General features: G+C 35.2%; 1 protein-coding gene across 3 annotated transcripts; it reads left to right on the top strand.

Annotated features, from left to right (window-relative positions):
* Positions 1 to 3,687: 3,687 nt before the first annotated feature.
* LOC132164792 (Protein kinase superfamily protein) lies at positions 3,688 to 10,261 on the top strand. 3 transcript variants are annotated; one of them, XM_059575353.2, is made up of 4 exons: positions 3,688 to 4,274; positions 4,563 to 5,643; positions 7,204 to 7,499; positions 10,103 to 10,261. In XM_059575353.2, the coding sequence occupies exons 1-4, from the start codon at positions 3,844 to 3,846 to the stop codon at positions 10,188 to 10,190; spliced, it is 1,896 nt and encodes a 631-aa protein (XP_059431336.2). In that variant the 5' UTR covers positions 3,688 to 3,843; the 3' UTR covers positions 10,191 to 10,261. The 3 variants fall into 3 exon arrangements, with proteins under 3 accessions (XP_059431336.2, XP_059431338.2, XP_059431337.2); XM_059575355.2 differs by lacking the exon at positions 10,103 to 10,261 and adding an exon at positions 9,155 to 9,505; XM_059575354.2 differs by lacking the exon at positions 10,103 to 10,261 and adding an exon at positions 9,152 to 9,505.
* Positions 10,262 to 10,702: the final 441 nt, after the last annotated feature.

Raw genomic sequence — 10,702 nt, 5'->3', positions numbered from 1 at the left:
ACACTTGACCCTCTTGAAGTCCACTTTACCCTCTGAATTGACACTTTACCGCCCTCAAAGTACCTGACATTGACACTTGACCCCCTTGAAGCAAGTACACTTTACCCTCTGAGTTGACACTTTACCTCATCAAAGTAGCTAAGTTTTTGGGGGTAAACTGTCAATCCAAAATGCTTCATGGGGGTAAAGTGTACTTCATAAGAGTCAAGTGTCAATGTCGGATACTTTAGGGGTAAAGTGTCATTTTTTAAACATTGTGGTTAAAAATGCAAATGAATGAATAGTTTAAGAAGTAAAATATATATTTTTTTAAAAGAAAAAAAGATAACTAACATGCAAATTGCACGTGGTGTTCTTATAAATTGGGAAAACATAACACAAGTTTTTTGAAACAGTAATATTACATGGTACACAAACATTTTACAAAGTTGATGTGGCGATGTTTATTAATCATTGCATTTATTTTTACTTTTTTAACAAATGACCGATCTAAAGACAACTAGACCTTATTATATTAGTATCATGAAATGAGGGTGGTAGGGCCCCAAATGCTTAGCTTCCTCCTTGAGGGGAGGTAAGTAAGTGAGTGGGGACTTATTTGGGCACTTGGGCCTGCACCCTCTTTTAATTTATTAATGCAACAAATAATTTCAGGAGACATCATTATTTTTGGTTAGTTATCTAAATAGTTTCAAAGATTATTGTTATCGACTTATTGTTGTGTTGATGTGACACATCTCAATAATAAGTTATTTTAAATTAGAATAATTCTATATATTATATTATTATTTTACTATTATCTTATTATGCTCTCGTGATATTGTCAATTTATTATTATTATTATTATTATTATTGTTGATTCTAAGGGTGCATTGGTGGTGCCATAGCCACTTAGCGAGATAATGATGTAGTATATAACATTACCCTTTAAATTATGGATAAAATTCGTAAACTTCTATACATATTTATAGTAATTTTTTTTTTAAAAAAAAAAATTGATTACAATTAGGTTAAAGGATTCATTGAGCACCTAATAATATATCTTTAATTGCTAAAATCATTCATCTAAATGAAGTATATAGTAATTTTTAATGGATTATAACTTATCATTGTGCTTGATTTTGTATTGTCTAATGTCTATACATTTCATGGACTAGCTGTCTTCCTTTCTTTTTTCTATAAATCCAAATTGATGTAAAAGATTTGAAAAATATATAAAGTATATGATCAAAAGTAACATGGCTATATATGCCAGATGGGGTTATTGGACCATGTATGAAAGTTGCAACACAGGATTGGGCCTGTGGGTGATGCATTATGCAAATTTGGAGGTAACCTTGGGATGGTGTTGAATCTCATGTTGATGGTGAAAGGCTTAGTAGGGACACATACATCATGGACACCAAAAGCTAGCCCTTACTGTGCTTTTATGGAGGAATCCTTTTCATTGTTTTGGGGAGAAAAGTGAGCGGTTGAGGCAGGACCAGAGTTTTTTTATCAACCCAAACAACCACTACAATTATGATGCAATCAACTGCACAAGGACCACACAGCAATTTTTTTAGTTTTTTTTTTTTTTTAAAAAAGAATTTAATTTAAATGGTAATTTGAAAGAAATATATAAACTTAAAAAAAAAAAAAAAAAAAATCTTAAGGCAAAAAAAGAGGTGTGATAGGGATTGTAGACTGTCATACAAGAGGAAGAAGGTGGCTAATGCCGTTAATTAATAGCACGATAAATTATCATCAAGGGTGGTGGTTTAATGATTCAATTTTTTTTTCAAAGTGATTAGGTATGTACTAGGCGTGGGTTCGAAACTCCGTAATGAAAAATTCTCACATATGCCTGATTAATATTAGCCACATTTATTTTCATTGATGCCTTTATGGAGTTGAGTCAAGTTATGTCTCAGTCGGACTTGAGAGAGTGCCCGCCGTCTACGGTTTCCACTGTTTAGGCTCCTCTTGTGCGGCTCCCAATAAGTAGGTGCTACTATGGTCACGCCCAAATAAAATAGTTATAATTAGTCTCCCTAGCATACAAATTTTCAATTAGAAAAACAAAATAAAAAAATAATAGGATGATAAATTAATAGAGAGACTTATTTGAACCCAAGTTATAATTTAAGGATTTAATTATCAAAATTAAAAATCTAAAAAGGTAAATATTAAATTTGGTTTTATCATTTATATTATCTACCTCATGGAAAAAAAATCAATCCAGTTTATATCATATAAATCTAACAAGAAAATACAAGAAAATAAGATACTTACAGTAAAAATAATTCATACAGAATCCGGCTAAATCCGCACGAGGTCCCGCTTTGTAATCGAATGACGACAATCCGTTAAGTTTGAAGAGATGGTGTTCTGATGAGAACGAGATTTTCAATCAGCGGACCCACTCATAAGAAACCAACCGCATATAAGTCCCAAATATATCCTTCCCCCAATCAACGGCCCTGATTTCCCCCGTCAAGAGTCAAGACCGATTGGTTTTTTCCAAATTGGAGTCACATGGCAGACCGCGAACTAACATCTGGACCCACGTCCATGTACCCGGGCCCATGTCCCACACCCTCTTGGGCCTCTTCGTACTCTGTAGAGTGGAGACATGGATAGCTCTTTTGTGAACATTTTCTACTTTCGTCGTCTCCTTGTAAGTAGATTTATTTTATGATAAATAATTGATCTTAATATTTTATTAATAATTTTCTTGTATTCTCTTTTAAATTTAATAAATTAATAATCATTAGATTTGTGAGGTTCACTATTAACTTATGTGAAGTTTATAAGTTTACAAATTTAATAATTAATTTATTAAATAATATTGAAAAATATGAAAAAAAAATTAATACAAATCATTTTTCTTATTTTATTATATTGATTCGGTCATAATCAATATAAAGAAGCGTAATGCAATATTTTTTTATAAGTAAGGAAAAGTAATAGTCATCATGAATTAGCTTTTGTTTTTTTTTTTTAAAATTCAATAATTACTAGACCCCGTCGTTTCATTATAATAATAAGATAAAAGTTAATGATATATAAGATTGCCCAATAAGAATTAATAGAGAATTTAAGAGACTGAATTAAAATAATTTATTTCAACAAATTTAGAGAAAAACTTTTGTGGGAAGAAAAATTATATGATAGTTCATATTTTATAAAATGAGTGTAATATAATAGTCAACATTTTAGTGCCTAGTATAATGAATATTACGTGAATTATCACATCAGTTTAAAAATATAATAAGTACACTTATAATCCTTAACATGAAGTACATGAAATTATAGGAGCGTGGCAAGAGGCCCATCAAGAGCTTCTCACATAGTCATAGTCTTTCTCAACTGCACGAGCGGAAAAAATTATTAAGATTTTCAATGACGAGAAATTTTGATATTTAGTGATTCATATCATGAGTGTCACGTCGACTGTCATATAAATTTGACAAATTTGTAAAAATTGCGTAGTAAAAACTGTAATTACCCTAAGAAATCAATAATGGAGTCAATATTCACATCACCAAATTCGAAGTGTTACTCTCCTTTAAACGTTGTGAAATTAACAGATAATCCAGGCGGTGAAGTATCAAATGATAAAAACCCGGGCCAGTGGACCCCACTGCTGGGGGTATTTAGTATTTACATGCTACCCTCTCGCTAGCTCACCTTCCTAAACAAACAAACTACTACCACCACCACCCTTCCCTCTCGGTCTTTCACATTTTCCTGTCAGAAGAAAAAACATTATGGTAAAGACTAAGAAATCTGAGTGTCGCTTGAGGTGAGCTCTTCAGCCGTGTGAGCGCGACATTTGGTTTGCGTTTGAGGAAGCGAGCAATGGCTGCGGCGCTGGAGTGTTGGTCGAGCCGAGCCAGTACGGACGAGGACATGGTGGAGCAGGTGCTGATGAGGACGCAGGACAGATCGGAGGGCTCGCCTCCGGGGGGCTCTGTCGGGGCTGCAGCAGCCGGGACCGGAGCGAAGGAGTCTTCGGCGATGCAGAAGCGCCTACAGAGGCTGAGCCGGAACGTGTCCGAGGCGCTCGCCTCGCTGAAGAACTCGCTGAATCTCGACTCGGCACGTGACCTTCCACCTCCCTCCTCGTCCTCGTCCTCGTCGTCTTCGTCGCTAAAGATCGAGTCTCAGTCCACTAGAAAGGTCGTGTGGGGCAGCGTCGTAAGAAACCTCACTCAGCTCTACCCCGGTAGCCAGCTCCCGGAGAAGCTCGTCTCCAACATTCGCAGGCATTACGATTCGTTGCCGCTCAGGTTTGGAGTAGTTGCTGAAGCTTGAACTCTGTTTGGTTGCTGAGAAAGTATAGGAAAATGAAAGACAAACAAAGAATGAAAAACTGTCCTGAACTAAACGGAGTATATAATCTTGATCTTGTTAAGTTAAGTGGAGAAATGGGTTTTGTTTCTTTTCGTGTCATTGAAATCGAAACTCTCAGGAGCCAAACAGAGCATTTAGGTTACAGAGAATTGATTCTAAATAGTTTTCTCACATTTTCTTATTTATTTATTAAGTACGATTTTGGTTAAACTGACTCTTAACAGTTATGCTCAAGCGGGATTTGATATGAAAGAAGTGTTCCTTCATATCAAGTTGATAGAGGAGGCATCAGGGGATGACCACCCTGCGATGTTGATTCAAGAAGTGTCAGATGATGAAGTTCAAGGGTCTGTATTCAAGCTCACATTTGCATGTAACTCTTCGATTTCGTGGCCGGCAATGTCGGGGGCACTGGATAGCGCCTCCATTTGCTGCAAGAAGATTCAGATCTTTGAGAAAAAGGGGTTCACTCTTGGGGTTGTTCTCCTTCTGGTTCAAGCTGGGCAAGAGAAATCGGTCAAAACCCGGATTGAAAATGCTCTTAAATCGGCTATAAAGAAGCCGAAAACCAGTGCAGTGAAGCTCCCTTTTGGGTTTTGTGGGTGTCAGGAAGAGAGCACCAAAGGGATAGACTTCGGAGAGATTGAAGAAGAACCGGGTGACCAAAGTTATAGAAATGGGGTTGAGAATTTGAGCACTAAGATTCAGCTTCAGTTGCCATTACCCACATCGTCTTTTGTAGTATCGGTTGATGAATGGCAGACGATTCAGTCAGGTGGGGATGAGATTGGGAAATGGCTGTTGAACTCGGATAATCTTGAGTTTATTGATCAGACTGGACCCAATTCATTTAAGGGAGTTTACAAGGGCAAAAGGGTTGGAATTGAGAAGCTCAAGGGCTGTGACAAGGGGAATTCTTACGAGTTTGAGCTCAGAAAGGATCTGTTGGAGCTCATGACTTGTGGGCATAGAAACATTCTGCAATTCTATGGTGTTTGTGTCGATGACACTCATGGGTTGTGTGTCGTGACAAAGTTGATGGAAGGTGGATCAGTTCATGACTTATTGCTAAAGAGCAAGAAGCTTCAGAGTAAGGAAATTATAAGAATTTCTGTTGATATCGCGGAGGGGATTAAGTTCATGAATGATCATGGTGTTGCATACAGAGATCTCAACACGCAGAGGATTTTATTGGATCGGCATGGAAATGCTTGCTTGGGGGACATGGGTATAGTTGCTGCTTGTAATAGTGTTGGTGAGGCCATGGAGTATGAAACTGATGGTTATCGGTGGCTAGCCCCAGAGGTTTGTTCCCTATGACATTGGCTTCAATTTACCAAAAATCATTCATAGCAATATAAATGTGTACGTAAAATTGATACATTTTCTTTTTCAAAGCAATAGCCTAACTAGTTGGAGCATTTCAGGTGACCTGTAATGATATTCTTCCACTCAGTATCGCTAAGCATTTAAAATAACTTAGTCTAGAACTCGACTGAGCCATTAAATGCATGGGTGGGGTTTGTGTTTCCAAATGCTGAATGCTGTGGAAATAAAATGCCATCATTGCTTTCCTAAGTATGCATTTGAAACCACGTTTCACTATACTCCTTAGGATTTCAAGAAACTTAATTGTCTGATTTTTGTATTATAATTTGCTATGATGGAATTACTTTAAATCCCTCCAAGTGGCATCCAATAGTCCAAATGCATGTTAGGAAACCTTGATCACACATTGATTGTTTTCCTGTGATTTTCTGCTTGCTATTTTTAACAGTGTGGTTTGCAAGTTGGTGATGGATTTTTGGTAAATAACTTTTACACTGGATTTGAATTAAAACTATATGTTAAACTATTACAGTAAAATATTTATGCTATCTTCTCTAGTTGCCAACGTAAATATGTAATGCAACTTTACCTAAATAAACTTTTTGGGAATTTTGTAAAAAAAAATGTTTTTTCTTTGATGAATGAATGTAAATTTTACTGCGTAAGAAAAGATTACTTAGATCCATTGTATGTGACTTGGATTCTAAGGACCACTCTACACTTTTTTAAAAGAGACTTTATGTCACTTGTCTCAACATCATAGTTGACGCATGCTTAACATGTCTTCATAATTGTATTTGCTTTATACTTCAATATTGTGTTTAACTTTATCTAAGCACTCCTGTATATTCCCTAAACAAATTAGCTTGATCCCAAAGTGCGACTTTCATGACATTTCTTTCAACTAGTGGAGCCCACATAATGGAGCTTTTTAGGTTATGGCATGATTTTAGTCCGAATGTTAGTAGTCGTTTTCTTAAAAAAAGCAACAAAAAACAAAAGCCAAAGAAGAATAATAATAGATTACAATTTGTAAGCACCTTTTCCTAACTTTGTTAGCTACATAATATTGTGTTGTTGATGTCATTGGAAGCAATTTAAGGACTGATAATTTCTGATAAGTGCCAAATATTTACAGCTGGCTTAGTCCTTTATTTTGGAAGAAAGATAAGGTACAGGTGTAGATTGAAACTTTAACTTAATTATCCCTTTCTGGACAGTACCTGCATTAACATCTTTTGACGCGTTTTGTTTATTTCGAACTACAACATTTGTAAGAGTTATGGAACACTTAAAAAAAAAAAAAAAAACGCTTCCTGTTTATTTCAAACTACAACATTTGCAAGAGTTATGGAACACTTAAAAAAAAATTAAAAAAAATTGTTAAGTTCTTTGAGTTCATTTCAACTCACCTATATTTGATTGTTTATGAAAGTTTGCCTCTTCTTTTCCTTTAGTATATTCCAATTCATCGAGTATTGCAAAGCTGAAAATGGTACTTTTTTCTTTCTTTTTCTTTTTCCGGGTTGAGAACAGATAATAGCTGGTGACCCGGAGAGTGTTTCTGAGACATGGATGAGTAATGCATACAGTTTTGGGATGGTAATTTGGGAGATGGTGACTGGTGAGGCAGCTTATGCTGCATTTTCACCTGTGCAAGCAGCGGTTGGGATTGCTGCTTGTGGCCTTAGACCAGATATCCCTAAGGACTGCCCACAAATTCTAAAAGTTTTGATGACAAAGTGCTGGAACAATATCCCTTCAAAGCGCCCTCAATTCTCTGATATTATATCGATATTGCTGCGGCCAAACAACAACAACAACAACAACAGGTAAACACCCTTTTAAGTTTGTGTGGGACCTGATCTGTCGATACTAATTTATGTAAAATGGGCCCTGGTTTAGGAGTTGCCATGCATTAGTATAAACCCGCAAAGCTTATATAGCAGAAATGAAGATATAATTTCCTTTCTTTTGCCATTGCAAATCTATATCTTTATCATATTCTCTTTCTTAAAAAAATGGTGTCAATATTGTTTTCTTTAAAATGCTTTTGTGATCACATAATTCATGATGGTGATGAGTGGTGGTGGGAACATTAAAACATGTTCTCCATTCGTGTTCTTATGATTGACTAGGTATTCTCCGTTTTCTTGTGAAAAAGAGTAGGATCATTTGATCTAAAGTGTCATATGTGTGTCCTTACGAGCCTACAGGTTTTGATTATTACAAGGCACTTTATATATAAAGTTATCTTTTTGTTCGTGTAGTGGCTCTCTAAGGGCCCCAAGAGGGGTCACCCTTGTTTTCGTGTCTCATGAATCATGGGAGGCGGAAAACTATCAAGCACCCCCTCCCTCCATTCACTCTATGAGGTTCAACTTCTACGGACCAGTTCCTGAAGAATTACTGATTGTTGTGCAAAATAAACAAAATTGACATAAGCAAATAAAGAAAAAGAACACACAAGAATATAAGATTTACACAGTTTGAATTCTGCTTACATCCACAGGTGATGAGAGTTCCTTTGACTAACTTGTGAAAAATAAGGGTTACAAGCTCTCACTCTCCTTTCTTAGCCGAATGACAGCTCCTGAAGTGAATTACACGCTTATTGAAACCCCAACTCAAATTTACAATTCAAATATAGAGAAAAGTGTGAAATTATAAAAAGATAACCCTCTTGTTAGATATACAACAAAGAATATAGCAAGCAAATCCACCAATTGAATTCAAGGCACATCAGTATGTTGATGACTTGGGTTTCTGGAGTGGTTTGAACTTTAGAACTCGTTTGAGGCAGTAGGGGTGATTTTCATGATTTGTTTTTTATATTTTTGTATACTTGGGTTCCACCACTATGAACTTTCTGTTGAGATTGACTTATAAAAAAAAGGTTCTTCTATCAACCGGAGGAAAAAATAAGAAAGGGAATTAGGTTTCCAGTCATTTTCAGCTCTTTCACAATCCAAATAAAACAATAGCTTCAGTTTTTCTTCCCTTTTCCTCAGTCAGATAAATAGTGGACTACATAATAATTGGTAACCGTCCCCTTTCCGAATTTCTTCCATTGCTAAATCAAAGATCTCTCATTTAGAGGGGAAGAGATGCCACTTAGCTTCTAAGGTTAGTGTTGCAGCAGTTTCAGGTTTCATTGCTTATCAATTATAGATTCATTCATTCTACACCCGGCCGGGGTGGTATCTTAGTATAATTTTCGAAGCACAAATATTAGTTTAATAAACTGATTTATAGGAATTTCTTCCGACCCATATTTGAGGAAAACTTTGTCATCTCAAAAACGATTATATATTATGGAAATATGGATGACTATATATTAAATGAAGGAATGATAGATTATCCATCTATTTTTGGTCTGAAATGTCTAATTTGTTCATTGCTTCTAATCTTTGTAATGGATTAGATATACCTAGGAATGAATTTGGGTCTGGGTCGTTCACATGGTCTTCTCTTTTTTGGCCAGAAGAAAGGAATCACATGAGCAGTTTATATCTGGTCAAGCATGAAGGCTGCACATGCATGAATAAGAAAAAGAAAAAAAAAAAAAAAGAAAAGAAAAAGAAAACAGCGATCCACATGCGTGGCATGTGCATGTGACTGTTCAAGTTCCAAGTCAAGGAAAAACACCGAAAGGCCTGCTTTTAGCAAAGCAACAACTCTATAATCTAATTAAAGTAATAATTAAGTTTATTGTATAAGGTTTATGATTATAGGTCCTCTTTTCGTTTAGTTCATATGCCTATATGGTTCTGTAAATATACCATATATGCTACAATAAGAATTGAGAAGAGAAGCCTGTTGCATCTAATAAATTAATAACCTACCCAATCTCTCTCTCTCTCTCTCCCCGCTTGTGTGTGGTGTCCAAAACAACGATTTTTATCAGCTGTAGCAAAGAAAAGTAAGAAACTTCATAGAAGTCCAAATGCAAAGAAATCCTTTAGCGTATGGATAAAGAAAGGATCTAATTGATAGATATACGACTATGTTTGTTAATGTGTTTTGAGGTTTCTTTGTATTCGGTTTAAAAAAATGTTGTAATATGACATAAAAATGAAAACTGGTTTTATGGTAAGAAGAAAAAATATCATGCTAGGAGATGATTTACAGAGACCATAAAAGGCTCTTTTTTATTTTTTTTTGTTCTTTGAGTGTGTTTGACTCTGTAATTTTGCAGGTCAAATGTACGTGTTTAAATAAAATTGCAAAAAATATTTATTCGGGAGTGCATTCGAAAAAAAAATGGCAGCTTAAAAAATGAAAAAAAAAAATCACATTTTTAAACCCTAGACAACATGTGCTTTTTTAAGAACAAATGATTTTAAAAATTACACTTTTGTTAATTGTATTTTGAAAACACTATTTTTTTTTTTTTTTTTTTTTTTTTTCATTAGTACATTTTGGAATGAACAAGCCAAATGAACACTTTGGATGGTACCCGAAAGCCCATGAACCGGCAGTGGGAAAAGCAAGAGCAGTATCGCTGGGCAATATGGGCCTAAGCTCCGTACAGCCCACTGGACAGTTAAGCAGGCAGCTGGGAATGTAGTTGGCCCATTGGGCATCCCTCCTATGTTTTTTATGAGTACAGAGGCAATCTAAAGAAAGAGGCAATTGTATTTCAAGTTATTATTTGTCCTAAACATTTAAGGGAACAGAAATAAGTAAATTTAATTATTTAATTAATATTTTAATATATATATTTTTTTATATGTAAAGCTCAACATTTATAATATTTAATTAAATAGGAGGTGAATTGTAGAGTCAAGGATCGTACTCATAATCTGTCTCTAGTACCATGCTATATCACCACTTGTCCTAAAAATTTAAGCTCATAAGAACAGATAAATCAATTCTTTAATACTCCTTTTTTTTAATCTATATTTGAATCCTAAATTTTATTTTACCTCTTTCGGGACTAAATCACACATTCAACTAATGTTTATGTATCATAGAGTGCGGTTTTGCCCTACAATTTCGTAAGCCGAAAGCATGTTTTAAAACAAATCACATA

This window comes from Corylus avellana, chromosome 8, assembly GCF_965113065.1.
Source record: "Corylus avellana chromosome 8, dhCorAvel1.hap1.2, whole genome shotgun sequence".
Lineage (NCBI taxonomy): Eukaryota > Viridiplantae > Streptophyta > Magnoliopsida > Fagales > Betulaceae > Corylus > Corylus avellana.
Note: the sequence above shows the minus strand (reverse complement) of the source record. Positions and strands in the feature narration are given on the sequence as shown.

What these genes read in the sequence shown, in the direction of transcription:
- LOC132164792 (XM_059575353.2), top strand. Translation starts at nt 3,844, where the DNA reads ATGGCTGCGGCGCTGGAGTGTTGGTCGAGCCGAGCCAGTACGGACGAG. An exon ending in TACGATTCGTTGCCGCTCAG is followed by an intron (nt 4,275 to 4,562) that starts GTTTGGAGTAGT and finishes GACTCTTAACAG; the next exon opens with TTATGCTCAAGCGGGATTTG. An exon ending in ATCGGTGGCTAGCCCCAGAG is followed by an intron (nt 5,644 to 7,203) that starts GTTTGTTCCCTA and finishes GGTTGAGAACAG; the next exon opens with ATAATAGCTGGTGACCCGGA.